General features: G+C 40.5%; 1 protein-coding gene across 1 annotated transcript in view; it reads left to right on the forward strand.

Annotated features, from left to right (window-relative positions):
• Positions 1-26,912, forward strand: part of yjefn3 (YjeF N-terminal domain containing 3) — a 50,372-nt gene that overhangs the window by 18,162 nt on the left and 5,298 nt on the right. The window contains exons 3-4 of the mRNA XM_079694161.1: positions 18,496-18,604; positions 26,091-26,201. Of these exons, the coding sequence (XP_079550287.1) occupies positions 18,496-18,604; positions 26,091-26,201 (220 nt within the window). The remainder of the gene's footprint in view (positions 1-18,495; positions 18,605-26,090; positions 26,202-26,912) is intronic.

Raw genomic sequence — 26,912 nt, forward strand, 5'->3', positions numbered from 1 at the left:
TAAATTATTTTTTGTTGGTGTATTTCCTTTCTGTGAATGCATTTGTGTCCTTGCAAGTTCGAGAAAGGAACATTATGTGTTTATCCTCAGGTATTGTGTTTCCAACTGTGCCTTCATCATGTGTGTGTTTGTCAGTAGTTGGGAGTGTGTGCCAGTGGTTTCAGCCAGGAAGGCTTTCCCAAATGTCAGTAATTGGGTTCACAGTCTTGCTTTGCTGAGTCCTGATTGCGCTTCTGTTTTCATTCCCATCGGAGGAGTACTGCAGCAATATTTTGATTATGTTAATGTATTTCATATATCTCTCTACTGTTGTTTACCACGCCCTCCCTTATTCACTGATGGATTATATGAATTAAAGTTGGCTTTGAAAGTCATGATAATTCTCAGAATAAGGAGAATAATGTACAAATTGAATAAGCTTCATGCAATGTACATGCAAACAGGCCAACAGTGAACTTTATTCTTAGTATTCAATCACCTCAAACTAACATTTTGTGTCTTCTTCTTTGCCTAACAACAAACTAACAAGCTTTCAGCCCAGGATACCCATCCAAGGATCTATTTCTGGTAGGGGGGGAGGTTTAGGGGAATTCTTGCCAGATGCTTTGATGGATAGAGTCCCTGTTGGCCAGTGAACCAGACTGGCCAACAGGGTGATAATGGTGATGCTCAGACAGGCATGTAGTTCAAAAGACAGCCAAAAAATAAATCAACAGTAAACGAAATGCTTATGAAGAGAGAGCTGATACCTAGAGAGATGTGGAATAGACAACAAGAACATGAAAAAAGGAGAGTCACCAACAAAACAGGAGCTCTGGGTTTCCTTTAAATCTCTGAAACATGGGTGCACATGTTGGATATTCAGAGCTCACATTGATATCTGTTTCTTGCTCTCACAGCCAAAAATGGCATTATCTAATATTTGCTGTTATAAGAGGAGAGGAACATGAGTTTTCTTTTGACAGTTTTGGGATTTCTGTCAGCTCACTGTAAATGTTCATTATAATTCATAAAGGTCTGCTATATTTAGTACCAAACAAACAGAGTGTGTGGTGCTTATATTGATAGCATTGGAGTTTTTTCCCAAGAGGCTGTATTATTTAAGACAGCAAAGAAAGCGTTGTTGTTGTTGTTGTTGTTGGGCTTTACAAAAATGATGGATGTGAGATGGCAGGCGGGAAGAGCCCAGTGCTTTGCATGCACTTCATGCCATTCAAGACAAGCTCTTCAGATGCTCGTGGCGCTGTCTCTGAATGATCGTTATTAACCTCTTGAGTCAATGATTTGAAAAGCGTAACGTTTGAACTGTCGGCCCTCACTGGGGTAACAAAATGCGAATTTCCTCTAACCGTCTCTAGCGGTTCAACAAGCACAAAGCCAATAATGGCTCCCTGCTGTGACACCACACGACACAAGGCTGTGACTCTTGGTAAAAATACAGCATTTCCAAGTTCGCGGCTGCAAATGGCCACACTGCTCCAAATCGAATAGACCACCCCCAACAAACATCAGCCGGCTCTATCTCTCACACAGTTATGATGGAGGGGCACGCCAGGCAAACGTAATTTACCAAGAGGAATCTGACAAATACTCCCATCAGGATGTTTTGCCACACAGTTCATCTTACTGACTTAGGGTTAAAGGCTGATTACATTACATTACATTGCATTGCATTTAGCTGACGCTGATTACTTTACTTCTATAGTGATAAATGTATAACATATGTATTTGTAAAGCTCTTTTTAAGGTGCTCAAAGACACTTCACAGACTCTGGTTAAAAATAAAAACAGAAGGCTCTGCTTTTGTGCTATCACAAGTTAAAATTGTACAATACCCTGGAGCAGACCTGGAGACATATCGAGAGATGTTTCTGAAATCACGTCATACTTTGAAAGCTGTAAGTTAATAGCCCTTGGTTGTGTCTCTTGTTAGCTTCTGTTCAACTCTTTCACCCCTACTCAGCTCACACATACACTCACATATACTGTACATAGTGTACAACACTACTGTATAAATGCATGGATTTTCACCCACTCCAACACTAATTTGCCTGCAGACTTCTAGCTTTGTCTGCACCCAAATCAGTAATGGTGTTGTGGTTTCGCTCACTCATACTTCCTCAGCACTTTTTTTTGTTCGAGCTTGCTATCTTTGGCTTCTGTTCTGTATCTTCTTGCAGTTGCTTCTTTCCCAGCTGATTGGCACAACTTGTCAAAATCGAGGTTGGTTAATCTGTTGTTCCAAATGTAGGATATTATTTTTATAACATGTTACAAGAGTCATAAGAAAGTGCTTCCAGTCAGGGGCATCGCCAGGGATTTTGAGCCCCACGAAAAGATACCACATTGGTTACTTACATTTTTTTTCCTTAATGTTCTAAAATTGTTTGGGCCCCTGTCAGTCACGGGCCCTTAGAATCGTCCTAACTTTACACCCCCTTACGGCACCCTGCTTCCAGTATTGAAATGATCATGTTGTATAATTACAAAGAAGCGCCACTGTAAAAGAGAGCAAAATAATTTCTCAAGGATTTACTAAAAAGAGTTTTCCAATAAACGAAGAATTAAGTGGGACGAGGGTGATTTTATGAAGCAGTAACAGTCAAATCAAGTTCCTCTGTCAATTTAATTTTCCTCCACGGCACACTCAAAGTCGAGGTAATGGGATTAGCCAGTGTTGAAGAGATTTAATGATGATTAATCATTTAGTCATGCATATTACCAAAACGGCTGTTCTTGACATCACTGTAAGGGTCATTGACTTTATGAGGTGTATAATTGCCTTGACCAGTAGTGACCGTTGGCAGGAGATACAGGTTTATTAGAGGGGCTGTGCCTATTTAAGTCCCATAATGCAACATTCAACTAAGGTATGAAAAGATGATGTCATCATTAGATCTATTGAAGAAGAAATAACTTTATAACAGCTGTGATTCTGTCCTTATCCATGCAGGATTTCAGTCTCCTTCTTATTGCAGTGACAAAACTGACAATTTATGAAAGAAAAAGAATACCATCAGTTTAATAGTTGCCAGTTGGCTGTGGAGTTAAACTGAGGCGATGAAGCAGTGGCAGGAGCAGGCTTTGCGTGACGGCTCCTCCTCCACATCACACCTCTATGGCATGAGGCTTACACATCTGTACCTCCTTCCCCTCCTGCTGCTGTTGCTCTTTCACCACCTAATCATTTCAGAGGGAGGTGAGGAAGATTGACTGTAACGCAGGGGTGTTCAGACTCACATAAGCACCATTTGTAGGCTATATAACGCAGACACACCCATACAAAAATAAATCCTACAACCCATACTACCCCCTGCTAGTCTCCCAGGGCTGCACAGCTTGTGTGACATTCTGTTCCTAATGTATGGGAAATGCCACACATGCATACATTACAGCTAAGCCTGACGGTTAAAAGCCGTTGGGGACCGGAGGTTTCTGCTGCTCTCATGGACCTTCAACAGACAAACTCTACTCTCAGTAAAGGACAACGCCAAGGTCGGGTCTAGAGCTGTGGGAAAGTTTGATCAGCAGATGGAATTTAGTATGCATTTCTGAAGTCATGAGGCTGCTACATCTATAACGTGTGTGTGTGTGTGTGTGTGTGTGTGTGTGTGTGTGTGTGTGTGTGTGTGTGTGTGTGTGTGTGTGTGTGTGTGTGTGTGTGTGTGTGTGTGTGTGTGTGTGTGTGTGTGTGTGTGTGTGTGTGTGTGTGTGTGTGTGTGTGTGTGTGTGTGTGTGTGTGTGTTAATAACACACCCCTATGCCACAGGGGCTGACTAATTGCTTGTCTGAAACGATACTTGATTGCAAGAACATTTTGTTGTTTGTGTGATTGACTCGCATCTCAATCTAGAGTTGATATGCTCCTGTTTTATCAATGTTTATCATAACGTCTGGCTGCTCTGCTTTCATTGGAGGAAACTCACTGGAGTCTTACTCTCCCGCTCCTCAGCCGTATTTCAAACTTCCTCATCATGATTTTTATTCACAGCGTCTCAGAAGAATACTCTCTTCATCATCTCTGCCATCAGCCTTGGTCTCTTTGCAACTCTCACACATTTCTCCCCGCCACCTGCCACCACAGCAGCGTAAACACACCCACACATGCACCCACGCATAAACATTCATATATGCACACATGCCAGCGTATCTGTGAAAGGTCGACTGAATGCCAGTTTAGATGCACTGGCCCTCTGGTCCCTCTCATGGTTCCCCATACCGCTGTGCTCATCAATTATGCACGGCCTGTCAGTTTGTGTGTACGTGTGCAGGTGAGAGGATGTAGTTGTGAGAAACAAAAGCTTGTTTGGTGTGAAGGCTTCAGGCCAACATGAGGGTGGGAGACCCAGAGAAGCAGTGGCAGTTGGAGTTTGAGGCTGTATTTACTCATTGATATGGTCTTTGCTGTTTGTGTGCTGCATGTGTTTTGTATCTAATTGCCTTTCAGTTGACCCACCTGCATTTGCCTTATGAAACGGGCAACATTTTTTGCGCAGTAAAAGAAAGAGAAGAAGAAGATCACCTATTCACACATGGCCAACACACACACATACACAGGATGAATATAGGTAGAAAGAGAGTAAGCTGTTTGTGCGAAGGAAGAGTTTTCAGCAAAAGCAGATGCATGTTATTTTCTATTTTGTCTCCCCTGGCTTTGCATGGAGAGTCTACTGTCTTACATGTATTGGCAATGCTACAAAAGAGCCCTTAAACGTGTGAGCATGAAGAAGATTAGTCTTTTGTATGGCAGGAGACAGGCATTATACTCAAGCACTCATAACCCACGCTGCACCCCTGAATTCCAGACTCTTCATTTTTATCACTAGAGTCAAAGCCTTTTTTTCTGCTCTTGATAAAATGTTCTACCGGAGAATAACTACAGATTGCAGAAGAAGAGCTCTGATTTCAGAATGTTATTATCAAGGGCCATATTTAGAGTGTTGAGCATGTATTGAGCTTGACCATAGAAACAAAGTAAAATACAATCACTGTAAACAAGTTGACCTCTTGATTGGCCCTGTGTGTGACCTTCACTCTGGATTAAATTAAGACGAGTTCTCTGTTAATATTATATGGTGGTTTAATCTCAATTTTAAGCCTAAATCTTTAAGTATAAAAATAAAATCTAAGAATTATATTGCTGTCTGATTCACCACCTAAGAGAAATTAGAAATTCGCCTTGTGTGAAGAAAACATTCTGCGACAGCTAGTAAATGCCTTTGATGTGCTTTTTTCTGGTATTTTCTGATCTGTATAGTTGAAATTACTAATATTTAGCCAATTGTAACCAGCACCTTTAACATGTAGCAGCATAGCGTTAATTTAAAACATGCTCTGGTCACCTGGCTAGATGTTAGTCCAATATTCACTCCTCTGTTTTCCCTGAGTTGGTCTATATTGCTGAAAGAAATGTCTCTTTAGCTGCTAAATGCTCCTTTATGGTTATCAGCTACTTTTACCTTTTTATTTTTCACCTGTTTGGTGCTGGGAAGGTAGCATAGAGCAGTTGAGTTTAAAAAAAAAAAAAACATGCTTGCAATGCTGCCAAAACGGTTAGCTTGAAGATGCTAAAACACTAGAATCTACTCCTTTCATATAACATTACTAATATGATCAGTTATTCATATGAACCGTTTCGATCTCATGTCATAAAACACAAACAAATTTGTTAACTTGTTTAAATTGTTTGTGCATTATCATTATAGGCTATCTAACGCTGAGGTATGCTGATTACTCAGCCTCTTGTAGAGCCTGAGTACAGTGTGTGACCCATACTTCACATGATAGCACAACAACATAATCTGCATGACAAAAGGGATTCCACATCTCGGATCCAGGAACATTTGGATTACCACAATACACCCCCTCTAAGGCCCCGTCCACACGGAAACGAAACGGGTTGTGTCTACTACAGTTCTCTATCGTATGGACGATTTGTTCACACGAGGCCGTAACCGAACCGCGGAAACGGAGCCCTCAAACGGTAACTGGTCCCAAGGTGGGTAGATATGCGGAAACGCTCTGGAGGGCCTAACGGCTCCGTGTGTACGTCCTATACGATAATTTCCTGATAACGATGAAGCCATAGCCCCGCCTCTCCCCACCTCTGCTGCTCACTGCTGTAGCATGGTCAGTACTGCTACTGACCATGCTACAGATGTTAGTGCAAAATCTACAGCTCCTCTACCACAACCATCAGCAACAAGTGGACATGGAGAACTACATGAGCTACATGCTGCTAAATCCACCGCGGAGAATAAACAGAAGGGCAACCAGGCAATCATGGCAACCATGCTCGCTGCTTTTGTTGCATTTTGTGGCGGAAGTACAGCGCCACTTTCAGGCCCGGCATATGTACTACAGCGTCTCTAGCGGGTCGAGCGGTCTCGTGTGGACGGACACGTATCTTGAGCCGATACCGTGTGGACGGAAGACTTTTTTGATATCGAATTCGGTTAGTTTTCGTTTTTGATACCCGTGTAGATGCAGCCTAAGTGCTGACTGATTCTTATTGTTTCTCAACCCGTAGCTTCCTCTTGTGCTGTGACTGATAAGAATTAAACAGGGGGAAAAAGCATTATCATAAAACTGCCTCATTGCAAGGGCTTTCAAGATAAAATCTGGTAAATGTTTTTCCCTGGAGAAGCCATGGTTTGGGTCTCAACAGCAGGGCCCAGGAGTTCAAAACGTTTAATCCCTATCTGATCAGATCAGATTTGGATTTTGGGGAGTTCAAAACCAAAAAACTGGATTAGGATCACTTTGATATCCGACCAGATCAGGAAATCCAATCCAAGCTTTAATCTGGATCAAATCTTCAAAACGGGTAGTTCAAACCGATAACACAGGATTGGGATCAGTTTGATCCCAAAAAACTGGATTATCTTGATCCCATTTCCAGTGGATTACCAGAGCAAAATGTACTGTGCCATTTATTTAAAAACATGTTTCAATATAAATAAGATGGCAAAGTTTGTTAACTGAAATAATACACCATTTTTAGCCTTCATGGCAAATCAATTTTATTTTTCATTTTTTGGTCACGTTTGTGGTGGCCTATTTTGTTTTCAACCAAATGTTGATGACATAAATGTTTATGCTCATGAAAGTATCACAACAAAGATTGTCAATCACAAATGTAATTTAGATTAAAGAAAAAATACCTTCAACAAAAAAAAAGTCCATCTGTCATCACCTTTCAAAAGTAATTGCGGACAATAGATGTCTGCAATGTGGTCTCTTGTCTTCCTTGTATTATTTTTCATGTCCACTAGATGGCGATCGGTAGGATTAAAGCACTGATATTCAGGATCTAGTCATCTTGAAAAATCGTAATCTGGATCAGGCTGATCCTATCCTGAATTGCTTTGAGCTCCAGGGACAAAATCTGGCCGACTTGTCTGATCCTGGATCACAAAAAATGGGATTTCAAAATCTGATCGGATCTGATTGAGATTAAAAGTTTTGAACTCCTGGGCCCAGGATATTAGATGTTAACACTGACTTAATGTTAGCTGCACTGCACATTTTGATATTGCACTACCAAACATTTATCTTCTGAAAGTTTGACGGGGTATTACATTTTTTTAATAAGCAGTTATTCATATTGTAACCAGTTATTTTCATATATTTTCAAAATCTTTAACAATATGCATGTAAATTATAACATAACTTGTCATTTCCATGTGTATTATGTCCTTTCCATCAACTTGGCCTTTCTGGTATACTGTGTTCCCTCTCTGTTACACTATGTGGTGTAACTAACCAACTGTGACATCTGGATCCAAATGGGTATAAAGGATGTAGACAGAAGCCCCTTGGGATTAACCAGAAATACAGAAACAGTATCATGTTGTTCATTTCCAGCCGGTTTCACTGGCCATATCAATTCCCAGTTAAGATTAGCTACATAATGATAGATCATACAAGACACTGATTAAACACTGGCTCATCTGTCACAGTGAAACATTGTTTTCTTGGTTTACAGCCGGGAGAAAAGCATTAACTTGGCCACATACAGCAGAGAGGTCTTAGGAAGATTGCTCTCTTCATGGCAGGGTTTCATTAGTCTGACTTGTTCCTTTGTTTCTCAGCATCGCTAGTGGCAGTGGTTCTAATTATGCTGTGTCACATTCTACTCCCCTGTTCCTCGTATCTGCTGCCTCTCCACCTTTCCCATCTATCCTTCAATTATTTATTTGTTTCCCTTTCTATTGTATCCCCACAGAGCGATAATGGGGATTTTACTACAACTCCAGACTACATCACTCTGGGTACCTTTTTTTCACCATTAGTGTGAAGGCTTTGAGCACCCATTACAGTTAGGAAATTGCAAACATTCAGAACTATACTCAAGTTGTTCAGTTTGTTACATCAGCAAGTACTCACGGAGATTGCTGCATGTTGGGGTCTGATTCCTGCACAACATGATGCCACTCAGCTACTCCAGCTGAAAGACTACCCGTGGTTCTATGTGCTAAAAACATATTGTTTAGCAAATGTTTATTGTTCTGTCATCTTTGCTAATGCCTTTTAAAACATTTGTCCAGTTATTTTGGGCTGGGGAAACGTCTGTTTGCAAACCCAACAGATATTAAATATAACAAGTATTACATTTAAAATAGTACTTTTAGGTTTTAGATAAAGATAAAAATGGAAGGCTGCATGATAGGCAGTTTTTATAGGTAGGAAGCCAGTGAGGGAATGTGTCTTTGCTCTTGGATGTAGTGTTGAGGTTATACCATTAACCCTCTCTGTAAAACTAAATGTGTGTAAAAAGGAAAGAAATAAACAGATAAATTAAAGGAAACAGGGGAATTAGTCCATCTCTGATAAATTGCTCACAACAAGATAGGAAAACAACTTGTGAATGCATTTGGCCACATGGTCACAGCCACATGGTGAAGCTCTCAATCAACACATCAATTACAAAAACTGAGGAGAGCTTTGCACAACTTATTTAGCATGCAGGCTCACGGGGTATTCTAAAATGCTTGAATTTGGCTTTTTTCTGGGCAGTTTTTCTATGTGTGGCAGCAGCCGCAGAAGGGAGGATAGGTGAATGTATTTGTTTAAAGTTAGTTTGATTACACAATTCAAAATTCCGACAACGCCACCTTGGGAGTTTCACCCAAGGAAATATTAACAGGTTTTCAGTTATAGATACACAGGTTCGAATAATAATGGAGCAGGAGACGTGTTTTCAATTTATCAAAAATATATGATTTTATTAAGCACAGGTCAATAGCTAAAATGCAGTTTCAAACAGTCACACAGGGTTATAACACAAAGGGGAAAGTGAATTAGGGGCTGAGGCTTACCAGTGGGGGGTTAGGGTCGACGAGTGGAGGGATCCCCAACAAACCCCTTAAATCACCCCAATCATACGTGCAGGCAATCAAATCCCGGAGAGCACATCATATGGAAAAATGGCTTTGTGAAATATTTTCTTCTAGCATTCTCTTCAAGGGTGTTCACATGACTCTGGCAGCATTGTTGCTATGGCACCTTGGCTGTCCATAAGTGGCACACGAGGAAAGAAAATGAGGTCACCTTTTCTGTTCATCATCTGCTGGCTGCAAAGAAGCTATATTGGGTTTTTATATTAAAGTATAGCTAACCGATGCTGACATTTGTTGATGCTGTGCAATGCAGTCAGTGTATATGGATCTGTTCTGGATGTCCAGAAGGTGGATATATGGCCACAAATATCTCTCTAAAAACAAGCTTTGTCTCCTGAAACACATAGCAACTGATACGTTGTTATTTCACTTAAGGTCACTGAAAACAGATAGGTCATCAGTGTGTCGTTTCCTGGCCGGCGGCTTTTAAAATTGCGTTATCTATCCTGTTCTGCCTCCAGTAACTAAAGGACAAGACCCTGCCTGAGTGGAAATGGATAGGATGTGACAACGCATGCTTTGTATTTCGTTATGCGGATGGCCTCTGGCTTCAAACTGAGGGAGCTAGGTTGGAAGCGGAGGCAGAGGTTATAAATGGATATTCAGGATAACTGGGTGATTGGATTAAAGGCCGTTGGAGGGGGGATGATGTAACCTGTAGGCATGTGAGTGTGCCACTCATGTTTTGTGCATCTGTGTCCATGTGTGGTTGACCCTCCATCTAGATAATCATCCTTATCCTTCTGCAAACACATGACTTGTGAAGTAGACCTGACTCATGAATAAACATGTATGGCTTGATAGAACAAACACTAAGGCCAAAAACATGAGCTCGCCAACACCTGTGGCTTTAGGTAAATATGATCATGTTCATGGTTTATGTGTCCATGGTGAGTGAAGGATGAAATAAGTTATGAGAGCAAAATGCTTAAGCCACTGATTGATATTATCTAAAGGATGTCTGTCTCGTCGCACCGGATATGAGGAACAAGAGCAGCTAAACGGATTAACCCTGATTTAAAAAGAATGATGCTGCTGCAGACAGTTTTATGGATGTGACTGTGCGTGTCCTCTCTCTCACACACACACACACACACACACACACACACACACACACACACACACACACACACACACACACACACACACACACACACACACACACACACACACACACACACACACACACACACACACACACACACACACACACACACACACACACACACTACAGCCAGTCCTAAATAATTACCAAAGGAGGCTTGAAACAAAGTGAATCATGCCATCCTGATTTGATAAGAATTGAGCAGCATGAAGAGGCTCACGCTGGGCAGTTAGAATGACACCGTATGGAGACTCAAGGCCAGCTACTATCTGCCAGCTGAGGCCGCTTATGAGACACTCCCTTCACTTTGGCACCTGAACCTCCTGCCCATCAACAAATTATGCAGAAGGAAAATAATATTATGTATCTTTATGCCTCCAGCAATGTGATTTTTATAGCAGTCGGGCACTGTACACACCTTGTGATTCTCATTTATGTTTTTGGCAAGCTATGATGTGATTTATTCATTTTTCCAGGAATGAAGCAACCTCTGTTATAAAAAGGAAATGCTGCGTAATCCACACTGCAGTTACGATACTTAAATAGATTGGTACCTTTCCATCTGCACACTTACATAGTGTGACATTTGAGATATGCTTACCTTGATTCTTGTTTTGTTCGGCTTGAATTATTGGAATGCTTAAACTACTCTGCTTTCTTATCATTGCATGCATTTCTTATCCTCTGACATGTCACTCTCTGCTGGTATTCACATTATTCTAATTTTTATCAAAACATATAGAACCATCCGGCCTTTCTCTGTCGCCCTCCCACTGCGATTTTCCCTTTTTACATCGTCTCCTGGCTGGCTGCTGCAGGACCTCCCGCTGGCAAAACCCGGGAGGCCTGACTGATGATGAAAGGTGTCCTGAGATGACGCACATTTTAAATCGGGTGCACTGATACCTACAGATTATCTTGTTTTAATAGCAAGGAGGTCTATACTTTGGAGTCAAAGATGTACTATTAAGCTTTGAAAGATATAAGCTTTACATCAGCATAACGCCAAAATGATGACCAAAACCTTTTAGCTGGAACAAAGCTGGGTGTCCATAATGAGATTATCTTCAGGGTACTGATGACAGTGAGGCTTAAGGTGAGTAATACTAACTCTACAGCCTTACCTTTCTGCTTATATGTGATATAAAGTACATTTATCTTCTGCATTTTTTTCTCTCTAATTCCTGATTTAAAGTGGACCTATCATGCTATATCTGAATAATATAGTGTAGGACCATACCTATATAAGGCATATTTATACTTTTTATTTTTCAAAATACCAAACAGATCATGCATTTGAGCCATTCCTCATTTCGCTCAATTTAACACTGTCTTTGCATGGGCTGATTCTGTGAGAACAGCACCATCTACAGGCCTGGCATATGTACTACAGCGTCTCCAGCGCTTTCTAACGGCAATGTCCGTGGCTGTCTCCTCCTGATTGGTGGAGTTGGCCAAATAGCCTTAGTGCCACTTCTGTGACGTCAGAGAAGTGTTCAAATCTGGATCAGTCTGTATCAGATCCGTTGTAGCCCCTTTTTAAGAGATTTGGGTATGGAGGAAAATAGAGAGGGTTCTGTTTTCTGACACTTGGTGAGTTCCCTGGAACACCGGGGACACATATTCATGTATAAAAGACGTACAAAAGTGCATTTTGCATGATAGGTGACCTTTCATGTGCTCTCGGCCCATGTTTTCCCTTTTTCTGCGTGTCACTTGTTGTCAACACTCCGTTTGCCATCATTCTCGTTCAGTGACCTTCATCAGAGCCGCTGTGATAGAGAGTGACGGAGGGCGTGGATAGGAGGGTGAGAGCGGCAGAGGAAGATAGAGTGGAAATTGAAAAGGGTAAACTGGAGTGAATGATAAGGTGGGATCAGAAAATCTGGAAATTAAAGGACAGAGGAGTAAAGAGTCAACACAAGTGAGGTGAAAGAAAGGAGAATATCTCAGGGTCTCTTGCTTCATTTATACCATCAAATGTGAAGCGGGTAAAAAAAGCATTGCCGAGTTATTCTTTGCATCATGATGTAGAAGCTTCTTTTCATATTATTCATAGGAGAGATATTGTTTTTTATTTATGTGTATTTACCAATGTCAGCTTTTACACTTTTCACACAGAATGGCACAGGCATATTCCAATTGACTTACTGTAGAGATCATTTAGAAAAACATACGGGGGAGAAGCTTAAAAGACCCATCTGTTCATCCACCCACACAGTCCAACCCTCCCTTCTTCTTGCCATTTTGTTTTCATAGAAACTTGACAGTTTTCCATACAGCAACAGTCACAGATTTGTCACTTTATACATAGAATTTAATTAAATTAGGAGACTTTTTATTGATAGTGCCCCCTGGTTTCTTATATGATAGCTGCCCACTGCTACTAGGATTGGTTAAATGCAGAGTCTTGATTTAATGTGTTTCCTATGTACAAGAGGGATGTTAAAAAGTATTGAATTACTACAAATAAAAAGTGGATCAGGTCTGGATTTGTGAAACAAAAGAATATAGATGTTAGTATCGTCACTAAATAGATGTTCGTACTGAGTTTTTTTTCTATAGATCTATTGCACTTTTTGTATTTATCCAAACTGTTGAACACATCAGCTAGCTAGTGTATGGCGAAATATCTATCCCTGAGAGAGGCCTACCATAGTAAACAGTTGCTACGTAGCTTATTAGCAAGTGTAGTAAACATAAAAGCTTTTACACTGCACTGCACTTACTGAATAATCACTTTGTTTACCAGACAGCAGCAAAAATAGAAGCTAATTAATATGAAAATGCCGCAGATTGGTACTTAGAAGAGACTAGAAATAAACATAAAAACAGTGATCTTCTTATCAGCATGTCATTTGATGTGGCACTGTAATGATGGTTGAAAGGCCTGAAGTATCATTAACATCGATTGAGTACTGAGGGGTGGACAGATAATAGGAAAGAGGCAGGGCAGAGAGTGGGATAGAGAAGAGGGCTTTTTATTGGAGCAGCACAGTTCCCATCACATGGCTTTCTTCTACTGGGGACAATTTAGTTAATTACACAACAGTACATCTGGAGCATGTAGCAGCAGCTGGGCTGTGTACTATCACTTCCACTGAGGACTTTGAAACATTTTGTACAACATTAAGTAGGCGTTGAACATGAGCTGCAGGTGTCTTGTTTTGGCAGGCAGCGTTTCATTTAGTTAAAAAGGCCTGATTTTACTGCCATGCTACCAGCTTTGTGAGGCTATACTTAGCAATAGTGCAGTGTTAAGAAAGAATGGTAACATAAGCATGCTAACTGCTTACAATGACAATGCTAGAATATTTTTAACAAGGTTTATGATATGTTCACCATCTTTGTGTAGCCTGGTAGCTAACATTTGCATTGCATGTTGCTAGCTTAGCTAAAAACATAGCTGGGGGTTTATTATTACTGTAAGTATAAAAATATTATGTTCATATGGACAGTATCTGTCTGCTTCATAACATACAGCAGCTACCCCTGCCAGGTTTAGGCTACATTGTGTGGCTTGAAAGATGTCGACTACAGCATTTCTCTTCCAGCTATTTTAATCTTGCTCTTTATCTAACCAGAAGATCATGCTGGAAAGGTGGATATTAGGTGAATTAAAAGGGAGGGTGTGAGAAATGTGGCTATTTTAGTAGGCTATTCCAATATTAGCAAATAGAAGCCCTTCTGACATTCAGTGGCTAATTCACCTCTCATGGTACAAGGTTGCTTCTCGGCTGCAGAATATATGGTAACACAATGTTTATGGGTGATTCCTCAGCTGAGATGACAGGGTACATTTTGTATTTTTGTCTTATACTTTACTTTAACAGTTTATTTTGCAGGGCTGTTGCATTGCATTATATTTAACAGATATTTTTGTGTTCACCAATTGTGTTCACAAGGTATGCTGCTATATTTTCTGCATAACAACAGAGTTATGTTCGAAACAATTAGGTGATGATATTGCTGATATATTGTACACTCTAAATGCCTCACTTTCAGCTCCACAATGATTTATTCATGTGTTAAAATCTCAATTTTAATGTTTTTGCGAACTCCAATCTCTTCATTATTATGTTAATACATTTTGTATCTTTGCTGCAGCCTTTAAGCTCCTGCTATTTGCTACTGAAGTGTCCTCATCCCCCCACAGGCCCCATTAAAGTTTCATTTTACCTTATCTCATGTGTAAAGTAAACAGAGTCATTAAGCAGGTTGATCACAGTTGAGCAGCATTGCAATGAAGGTGAGACACTGCAGGAGCACATCACACAAAGCATGGGGAAATCAACCCTCCCTCTGGGGGAGAGGTGGCTGGCGGTTGAATGGCTGTGGCTACAGGTGCAACACAGGATAATCCTCAGAAGACCCTTTTTTATTTGCACCTGCACTACACAAGCCTGTACACACACACACACACACACACACACACACACACACACACACACACACACACACACACACACACACACACACACACACACACACACACACACACACACACACACACACACACACACACACACACACACACACACACCTGCACACATTTAGTTTAAATTACAATCAAGAGCAAGGTTATATCTGCATACCTGCTTTCCTTTAAACACTAATTAGAGTTGAGGCTTTTGCAAGGTGCTCACACTTTAAATGCAATCACTGGTTGCACTCATACTACGTACAATCTTTGTGAACAAATGTCTGATTTAAGAATGATTATAGGTGTGATAAGAGCTGGTAATTGAAAAAAAACATGCCATATGCAGCGTGAATCAGCCATCTGTCTTTATGAACACTGTGAGCTGCCCCCTTGTGGTAGTGGCACTTGGCTGTCACCATATACTTTATATATTGTATTGCTAACACTAGCAGCTGAGCAGTACACCCACAACACTTTGCTCTGTGAGTAAGGTTACAAATCAATAGTAAGTGCCTGTTCAGCAGCAGCACTGTTACTTTGATAGTATCGGTCTGAGTTAAGAGCTCTCCACCGACACCAACAGAATAGATTTAGACTTTTTTGTGCACATTTCTCTGTTTTGAAAGCAGCAAATCAAATTGCCTATCCTCATTTAGAATGAGTTTGACAAAAATTATAGCCGTAAGGCGCTCTGGTCCTGCCAGGAAGAACCCTGTGGATTGGGGTGAACTTTTCAAAGATCATCTTGTCACAGTGACTCAGGAAACATCCTGAGGTGAGCCGTGGGTGACAGCTGCTGCAGCTCCTCTGGCACAGGTAAATGCCAGAAACCCCACATAGATACACTGGCGTGCTGACACACACACACACACACACACACACACACACACACACACACACACACACACACACACACACACACACACACACACACACACACACACACACACACACACACACACACACACAGCCCTTCACTGTTATTGTTCAGCATAAACAGAACAATAGTAGAAGTGTTTTTTCCCCCTGTTTCTTCCTGGAAAACAGCTGAATAGCAGTTGAGAGGCAGTCAAAAAAACAGTAATATTTCCACATAAAGGCCCTCTTCAATTACCTTCATTCATCTGTATGCAAATGTCTGTCAGCACATTGTAGTTGTATCTGATTGTCAACATATGATGTAACAGGAAAATATCAAAATGTAATCTAAAGAAAACAACCAACAAACATCCCCCCCAGACACGCACACACACACACACACACACACACACACACACACACACACACACACACACACACACACACACACACACACACACACACACACACACACACACACACACACACACACACACACACACACACACACACACACACACACACGGCCTGATGCAGAGCTGTGAATGCGATCAGACAGAGCATAACAATGAATGATCGGCTGCAGGCAAAGAGGTCGACTTGCTTCTCACGTCACTGTGGGACATCCATGTTCACAAAAGCAGGTTCAAAATCAAAAATAATTCAACATTATCTGTTGTTTAACACAAGCTTTTATCTCATGTATCTCATGCAACAATACATATTTTCTACATCTTCATAGTGTTGTTGCATTCAGAAATGTTTCACCAGAGAAAGACTTGATTGTGCTGCAGACCTCATCCCTCCTTTCCTGACACACACACACACACACACACACACACACACACACACACACACACACACACACACACACACACACACACACACACACACACACACACACACACACACACACACACACACACACACACACACACACACACACACACACACACACACAAACAAACACACACACACACACACACAGCCCTTCACTGTTATTGTTCAGCATAAACAGAACAATAATAAAAGTGTTTATTTTTCCTGCTTCTTCCTGGAAAACACAGCTGAATAGCAGTTGAGAGGCAGTGATATAAAACAGCAATATTTCCACATAAAGGCCCTCTTCAATTACTTCCATTCAACTGCATGCAAATGTCTGTGTGCACATTGCATGTGTATCTGATTGTCAACATATGATGTAACAGGAAAAAAATCACAATGTAATCGATAAAGAAAACAACCAACAAACATCCCCCCCAGACACACACACACACACACACCACACACACACACACACACACACACACACACACACACACACACACACACACACACACACACACACACACACACGTACACTTGCACTTAGGCAAAGAGCTTTCTTTTGATAGGTAAAGATTTGTAACAGAGTTGAAAGCTTGAGTGCTAAATGGAAGCACAATACTGATTTTATGCATTGATCCATCTTTCATCTGCTCTTATCGGTCTGATATGATCTTTATATCAGAAATAATAACTCTTAAATCAAATGTCCACCTGCTGCATCCATCACTCTGCTCTAAAGTTGTCTCTGATAGGTTTTAAAGTAGAGCAAAATGGAAAAACAAGTTAAGACATCCAGTCTGATTTCTACCTGAACATAATCATCCGTTTTCTTTACAAAGATGCAGTACTAAGGGGGACCACCAGGGGTCTGCAGAGTGAAAGAGATGTATTCAACTTTACAGAATCAGATCCCAAATTGAGAGTGATTTTCACTTAACCTGCTCCTTTGCTTCCTGCCAGCTGCTGTGCTGTTTTAAGGCATTTGTCACACTGACACACATACACCTCCATTCTATAAGCAGCTCCAACAGTCACCGAAGCATTCGTCACACTGTCACCGTGCCAACAGCAGCCAGAGGAAGCAAAGGCACAAAGACAATGTGTGAGCATCAGATCACAAAACTAATTCATGCCTGGCATAATTAATGCTGAAATCACATCAACTGCAGGTTGTGTTCACAAATACAGTTCACAGCACATCCTGGCATTTAAGCTAAAGTAAATCTTTTTTATATACCTTCAAATGATCCTTTTTCATTTGGGTTGCCTATGTTGTCATTTAAAAAAAATCCATACTCACACTATGATGTATAATACATGTCTGTCCATATTGCAAGTGGGATCACTCTTCTGTTGCTCTCCCTGGGTTTCTTCCCTTTCCCCCCCTAAATTGTGGGGTTTCTCCTTATTTGATGTAAGGATCTAAGGACAGAGAGTGTTGTATACTGAACACACTGTAAAACCCCCTGCAACAACTTTGTCATTTGTGATATTGGGGAAATTAATTCAAATTTGTTTGAGTTTATTGATTGATTTTAATACATTTCTGTGAATGATGGGTCCCTGCTTTGTTCATACAACTTCTCGATTATGTGTTATGTCTGTGTTGTGAAAAACAAGGCCTGCCGTATCTTGCCGTTTTGGCCTGCTGCTTTTGAACAGTACATTCCGGCAGAACATTTATTTTATTCACACTGCAGACACTTTAAATTCAGTGTGTTTCTGCTGGTGGGTTAAATTAAGAATTATGTGTGAAGCCTTTTAATGAGGCTTCGAGCACGCTTGTGATGGCATGATGATACCGACGATGTTTGAGTTGATGATGATGCTGTGAACAAAACCTCTCTTGCTCACCCTGTGTCTTATTCTGTGTCTCACAGTAAAGGGGAGGCAGAAGCTATCGAGACAGAGCTGCTCAGGGACTACAAGTTTGGACAGCAGCAGCTGATCGAGATCTGGGGACAAGCTTGCGCCCTCGCCATCACTAAGGTCTGCACACTTTCCTAGATTTACATTAGGAGTGTCCACTTATATCTGTTTCTGTCTTACTGTCTTTTCCTGACTTTCTACATCTGAGGCAGGATACAGCACAAAGCTTTAAGTCATTCATAATCCCCATCCACCCACATCCAAAAGTGTGTGTTCATGAGATAAATGCAGAAAAAAATTATATAATTATAATTTTATTTTTGCAGTTTACTTCAAAATGGGATTTTGCTTGTGTGTGTTTGTGTGTTGGGTCTGCATTTTAGTGTGTTTATCAGTCCTCTTACAAACCAGAAAAATCCAATTTTGTATTTTGCATAATATTTCCCATGAAAGTAGAATTGCATCCTTCTGATCCATTCTGTCTTTTTATTGAAATGAAACATGAAAGTCAAACACAACACACATTCAATCATATTTTGAAAAAGTCACACAAATCTTTTTCTCCATCTGTCCTTTCACCAATTTTGAAGTAGCTAGTATTAACAGAATTAATAATTAGAATTGTCAAATCAAAGTAGTGCAATCTTTCCAATTACTTTCCTTTTTGTGAATAAACCCGACCAATTCAGAACTCCTGTTACAAGCTACAGTCAAAGAAAAACCAAACTGTGCCCAACTGTTTAATAGCCTACCCTATTATCCCTCAGAACACATCTGTAAAGGTCAAACATTTTTCACTTTTTTCGAAAAGCTGCTGCTCATTCTGCCACTCTGGGCCTCAGTAATCGTTACAACACTCAAACAGATCCTAGTGTGATTGTTTCATTTCACAAGAGGGCAGAAAAGTCACAGCTGCTGCTACTTACACTTTCCTAATTTGCATTAACTTCCAGAAAAGTGGCTGATTATAATGGTTTAACTTTCTGTGACATTTACATTTGAAGCGGCTAACCTTGGGCCTGAGCTCGCTCTGTGTCAGCGCTCGGACCAGAACCACAGCTCCTCTGCTCTGAGGTCTGGACTGTGTCAGGCCCAGAGTGTGTGTGTCAGTGGAGGACTGTCAGGAGCACATGTGGTTCCCTTTGACCAGACCACTGGCTTGGTTTAACGCCACACTGGTTTTCTCACTGGTCTCTTCATTGGGCTGTGATGAATAAGACTCTGAGCTAGGAGACACATGAAACCCTGCGCTGCTGTCAGAGGGAGGGATGAAGAGAAAAAGAAGGAAAGAGTCAAAAGCTGAAGCAGAGGCCCAAATGAGTGGTTTACAGAAGAAAAGTTACAAAAATACACATCAATAAAAGGCAGACAGTTTAATAGGAGACATTTAATATCTCCCCTCAGAAAAAAAGCAAAGATATACTTATATACTACGCTGATATAAGAAGAAAGAGAGAATCATGAAAACAAGCAGACATTAGTGTTATATCCGAGATATCATCTTTTTTTAAACATGTTACAGATATAATATTTCTCAGATGTTTTCTTCAAATCTGAAATAAATGTTTTTTCTTTTTGGGCCAATTGGGGACCAAAGAAGGAAGTTCTGAAACATCACTATTAAAATTGATATGGCAAACCCTTTGGCAAACATTTTCACATCCAGCACAGAGATTGCAATATCTATGCAGCGCTTTTGGTCGCCAATCATTTCCAAGGGAAATATCCAGTTATCTTGCTGTTACATTTTTCATTATAGTCATCATCAAGTCTCTCATTGCCACTGTCTGCTGTTTTGTGCTATTACGATCAGTTTTTCTCACCTAAAACAGAAACAACACTGAGAGTAGGGAGCCAAAAGTGTTAAGCCGTAGAAATATGTTGACACGGTACAGCAAAACAATGATCTGACGCTTACATGCTCCATAAAGCCGAGGGAAGCTGCATAGGTGATAATTATCTGTACGTACATACAGTAGGAGCAACACCTCTCACAGAACAGATTGCCAAACTTCTCTCCAGCTCCTACAAAAGGACGTATTATGTAAAAATAGCTTTAAATCCCCTATGTACACAACGTGTCCATCAACAACTGGCAGAAAGACGAAGTGAACGACCATCCAATGGAGCGTTTGGCAGCTAAAGCCGGATATGTCCTTCAGGACTTTGAGGAGCTAAACCAGAACTAAAAGGTGAATAATTATATCCGCGAGGTGTCAAACCGACTCCATATCAATTATTCTCTTTATTTACACTGGGTGAGAAAATAAACCATGTGAGTCATATTCATTTTATAAGTTCAAGATAATATAATGAGTCAATATTGTGATCTCAGCCTTTCTGCACTGCCCTCAAGTGGCCAAGAAACCAAAAAAACAATTAAAGTCGGTTTAACTAGTGTTGGTTTTAGTGGGACATTTTAGTCATTACATCCATAATGACGTCTTATTATATGTTTTTAATTTGTTCCTTTTTATAGGAGTTCAAACATTATATTGTTTAACCAAACACAGCAATTACATTCTTGGGGGATGAGGAATTAAACAGTTTCTTTTTTTTTTGTTTTTTTTTTCATGGAATTAAGCAGTTTTAAAAGAAAATGAAAAAAAAAGTAAAAGCTGACACAGGCAGAGTGGCAGCATCAGAGCCTTTTTGTTCAGAGTGCGTGATTAATCCCACATCCACTTCCCCTCTATCATCTTCCACCGCTGGCCCCATGCCTGGCCCTCCACCAGCGGAGCCTTCCTACACAAACACCGCCTGAACGCTGCGGAGCGCTGCCCACAGCCGCCAGCACACGCTACTGCTAACATGACATCACTGCTATTTCAGGACAATTACAGTACAAGGAGATGCAGACAGTCTGATTCTGCTGGTTTCACTGCTGGCCTACTGCTGTTGGAGTCCAAGTGTACCACACACACACACACACACACACACACACACACACACACACACACACACACACACACACACACACACACACACACACACACACACACACACACACACACACACACACACACACACACACACACACACACACACACACACACACACACACACACACACACACACACACACACACACACACACACACACACACACACACACACACCTCTGTTTGCCAGATAGATTATAGGTCTTTAGTAAGTAATCCTTTTACTGCTCCAGCAGCAGCCGCAGCCACCAGGTCGAGTCTGTTTGTGTGTGTTTCTATCAGTCTGGAACTTTTCAACACCTCGGTGGAGACAGGAGGCGTTTTTGTTACCGCACAGCAATACATTATTTCAAAGTTTACAAGAGCCGCTGGACTGTAGTTCGCTACCCAAATACGCAGCTCTGTTTTTCTGTACATATGAGTGCATTCGCGTTTGTAGGACCATGATTGTGTTTTCTCAGGCTCAGTGTGTGTTTCAGATTGATTAGAGGTGAAAGCACATGTGTCTTTAACATTTATTTCAAAGAGGTACTCCCTTGGAGACGTCATTACAATCAAGACAGACATATTTGAGGTGTGTGTGGGAATGTGTATTTTAGCGTGAGGGGGGTCCTAGCACTGCTCTGCATGAGACCCTGCACTTCTACCCATGACACTTCCTAATTCAAACCCTTCTTAAAGCATCCTCCTAAAGCTCATATGCTGAAAGTGTTTGTCATTCATAAACATCACTGAAAAATACTTTACGTTTCCCTACTGTTTGTGATTTTATGGATGCAAACATACATTTAGGCCTTAATGTCAACAGCAAACTGGGAAAAATCAACAGTTCTGCAGTGGAAGAGATAATAAAAGTCAGAAAACAATCCTGCAGAACAGATGCAACAAACCATCTGTCTGCACTTGTAGAAGCACCTCTTCTACATCCAAATATATCATAAAAACTAGAAAAACATTTCAACGAGTTTATTAGGGAATCATAAAATCTTGTTTCCCAAAGAAACATCACTGTGATAGCATCTAATGCTCTTGCCAGGGCTGTTTAAAGAATGTTATTGAAAGAAATGAAATATTTATTGTATAAAGTGCATCATAGAAATGTATCAAAATATTTGTACTTGATATAAAAAAGTGCAGCAGTCATCACTTCTCACTATAAGTCCATAAGACTTTAGTGGGTTTTGGCCATCATTGTGGACTTGTTCTATTGTGTGATACACCAAGCATAGAGAATGATGTCATATTTACACGTTTTTTAGGTTATAAATGATTAAAGTAGCTATGTTTTCAGTGTCTACCTCAAGAGTACCGTGGAAATCCCTCGTTTTCATTTTAAAATAGCACACAAAAAAAGGAGCCCTTCCAACAGTGGAGAAAGAAACCTATTAGAAATGTTACTTATCGCCTCTATTGCTAATTGCATTCTTTATTTCCTCTTTGGAGGCTCACTATCAGAGTAAATGGGTTAGGACAGATCTTTCTTAGAGTGAAACAAGCTTCTGTTCGAAGTGAGATTAGACAAATGTGTCCGAAGACATCGCAGCGCTGCCTGAATTGATCAATCCAGCTCACTTTATAGCAGCTTACCTTCAGCAGTGTGTGGCTCTAATGGTTTCTCCAGCAGCATGAAATGGCTGCGGCTCTGATATCCCTGATCCTCCCGAAGGCCTTCAACGTGTCGAGGCAGGGCCGTTAAACCTTCTGATGTGAGTCTTTCTACGTAGAAAAGCATGAAGGGGAGCAAGAAACAGAGGAGGAGAGAGTACCAAGCTAATTTTAAGATTTATATTACTTTTCTGCTATTTTGAGGGAATGGAATGAACTGTAAGTATAACACTGACATGTTATTATCTATCACCTTTTAAACATGTTAACACTATTTGTCTTTTCCCTCATCCGATAAAGCAATGTCAGCTTTCTTATGGAGCCGTGTTTCTGGCCATGTGACCTGAAGTCCAATATTCTCTCTCCCTCTTTACAAAAAGCTGGTTCAACTTTCTATGACGCACATTTCAACATGTGTATTATTATAATCAGACTTAGAGTGCCATATATTCTGCTAATCACATGGCATGGTACAAGTACAAGCTGACAAATAGCAGGTTCCTCACTGTGAGTATTAATATTAAAATGTTTGCATTTTGTTATGCATATTATTAACTTGTATAATGCATTTGAATATAGTGACTGATTACTACAGTAAGAGGTCTGTCAGGAACACATGCGTGGCATTATTTGTTTTAAGTGTAGTAAAAAGAATATAAATATATTTATGCACATAAGAGTTATTGGTTACTTAAGCATTATGAATACGTGTCCCCGTTACTCTAATTACATTTGGCTTTAAGTGGATTATGATGCATTTAAATTATGTTAATGACACCTGTCCTATAACATGGTATAGAAACCTTTACCTTCATGGCCTCTCTGACATTTTGAATTGAGCAATTACAAAACTATGCTTATCAGAGGGATTTATGTTGAAAAGAGCATCTGGAAACATCGTGGTAGGGCCAAAACAATCAAACTAAAATAAACTAAAACACCGTCTGATCTATTAGTGGTTGATAATCCCCTGTGTCCATCACTCTTTCATACTATACATGCATACACACGCCCTTTTAATCCATAGAAGTTTCATTTTAGTCTAATAAGACCTACAGTATTGAATTGACACACACACACACACACACACACACACACACACACACACACACACACACACACACACACACACACACACACACACACACACACACACACACACACACACACAAAGGGTGCCACTTTAAACGAGCTAATGTGTCATGAACATCAGATTAGTCAGTGTGAAACTCACTAAGAGCCTCTGTCTCATTAGATATGAAGATGAAAAATCTTCTTTTTTTTTACAGTGATCCATTTTCAGTCTCTATTTTCCATGCAATCACTCCCTGCTCCCCTCATATTACCATCAGCTCGGTGGCCCTAAGCGACCATAACCCTTTCTCCTGCAGATCATTGGGTCTGTGATGATTTCTCAGCTGGGCTCTTATGATGGAGGTAACGGCTGCTCTCCCTCTCCAGGATTCATAGCTCCTGTTAATGCACTCTTGTTATATCCAATTATACAATGAGGGGAATGAGCTCTTCTTCAATACGCACCTCATCCTGTATTCAATACATTAGTGGGAGTGAAAGTGATTTTAAATGTGATGGCAGAATTTATTCCTGTTTTAAGCTAATCTCCGACATTTGGAGGGCATAAATTCATAATGCGGAGAGTCCTAATTTGAATTCTGAACACTATCTTTGAAAAAAACCCTGTGAATTATAGCGTAATCATTTTGGAATTATGGGTGACTTACTGACTCTATAAGTATTTATATACTTCAATCTTTTAAAAGTAATTACGGGGTCATTAAAACATTTGTTGGGGACCTAAAGTCTTCTAATAATGAGGATAACAACTCGTAAATTATGGTGTTGCTACTTTTTGAATAACAGGATATTTATAAAATCATTATAGCGTACTGTGATGTATTGGAAATCATTAAAAAGAAGCCAGGGAACATTCGTCTTTATTATGAGGAGTTACAGTATAAAAACCATCATGTGATGATACACTTCTTATAAACTAAAGTAGTACCTTTCCCCTTACGCTTGGGAAATGTGTAGCTTTAAACACTTTTAATATAAATACAATTGTTATATGTGAAAAATAGTTACATCTTTATTCATTTATTACAAAAACGGTGACACTTTTGTTTGCATAACTTCTTAATTATTTTATATAAGCCCTACAATAACAAAATACTTACCCTGCAATGTATTGCTCTGTGATCCAAAGCATTACAGCAGTCATAGAATATTTACTGCAGTGACAAAACTCGGATAAGTGGTTTTACGACACACATTTAATTGGATATGGATATCCAGAAGTCTGTGTGAACTCTCTCCCTCAGTCAAACTTCCTGTAGTTTACAGAATAATGCTGTGACCTTTAACAAGACGAACCACCATTCTTGTATAATAAATGATGCAGAAAGTTCCAGTAAAACTTCTGTGCTTCTGTGGAAAATGGAGGCAGGCTGACACCTTTGGGGCTTGCAGTAATGATCATGACGGAATACCCACACTCATACACATACATATACATACACAGCCTTCTGTTGAGGTGTTGGAGATGGAGGTTTAGCCACTCAGATTGACAGTCCCGGAGGCAGGTACTGGAGGTGCGGGGGGATTTACAAGGGGATATGTGGCCAGCAGCCTGATGCAGCGGGGGCCGAGATGGAAAGAGTGTTACATATAGCCTCCGGAAGCTTCCCATGGCGAGGACACTGGTATTTCTTCCACTGCTGCCAGGTTTTTTTTGAATGAGATTGGCCCTTTTCTGGTAGACGAACGAGACAATGTAGGTAGGTGGTGCCATTAAAACCATGACTGGCATGACTGGCATGCTGCAGTCAGACGCTCTGAGAATGATGGAGAGGCAGAGGAAGAGATCGCATTACCTGCACTGAATAAGAAGCCTGTCTCGTGGAGATAAATACTGAATAATGCTTGGCTGCACTCTATCAATAACCCTGTCTATTTTCTGAACATCTCATTTATCATGCTTTTCTGTTCCCTCAGTCATTAGGGCCTGTTTCTAACTGCCTATTTATTGTGTCTCTCCAACAGGCTTATCCTCTCAGCTCTCTAGCAAAGAAGCAGCCGACGGTGCTGGTGATCTGTGGTCCGGATCAAAATGGCTCCATTGGCCTGGTGTGTGCCCGACACCTGCGCATGTATGTAAGTAAATGTCTGCACAAAGGGTACACAGTGTACAAGAACAACTTTTCAAAAGTGTAAGTCTCTATTATCTTCAACAACACCACAAAAGATCCATTGTCTGTAGCATGCTGAGTCTTTTAGATGATATCACATTCGAAAAAAATAAACTAACTAACAAGGAATCTCCTAAACGGCTTTACAGCGGTTTGCTGAATTTCATTTCAGCTCCTGTAAACGGCTCGGAGCATTTATCCCATTAAACTCCCCGCAGGGGCACTCAGACAGTCATGATATCATGCTATTATTACTCTCGTTAAAGTCGTCTGACTATTACAGCCACGATATGATGTCATGACCAAGTTGTCTAACCCCTCAGGCCACACACTGAGTGACATTTCAAGACTGGTTGTTTTTAGAGGCAGGACTCGCATCCTTTCTAACACTTTACAGAAATAGAGTCTGTTTTTCACAGTTCATTTCAGTACACAGAGCCCTGCCTCTGTCTATGACTTCATTGGAAGGGAAACATTGGATATATGTTTTCGAGATCTTTGGTCCAGAGAGGAATGCATCTATACACTTTACCATATGTGCCTGAAATGCTAGATTTACAGTGTATTGATAGCTCTGATTAAAACTATGTTAGATGCATTCTGATTGCTGTCCATGGAGACTCTCTCTCTTCCCTCGCCATCGACTCCCCGTCTGTTTACTTCTCAAAGCCAAGGA

This window comes from Notothenia rossii, assembly GCF_949606895.1.
Source record: "Notothenia rossii genome assembly, chromosome: 1".
Taxonomy (NCBI): Eukaryota; Metazoa; Chordata; class Actinopteri; order Perciformes; family Nototheniidae; genus Notothenia; species Notothenia rossii.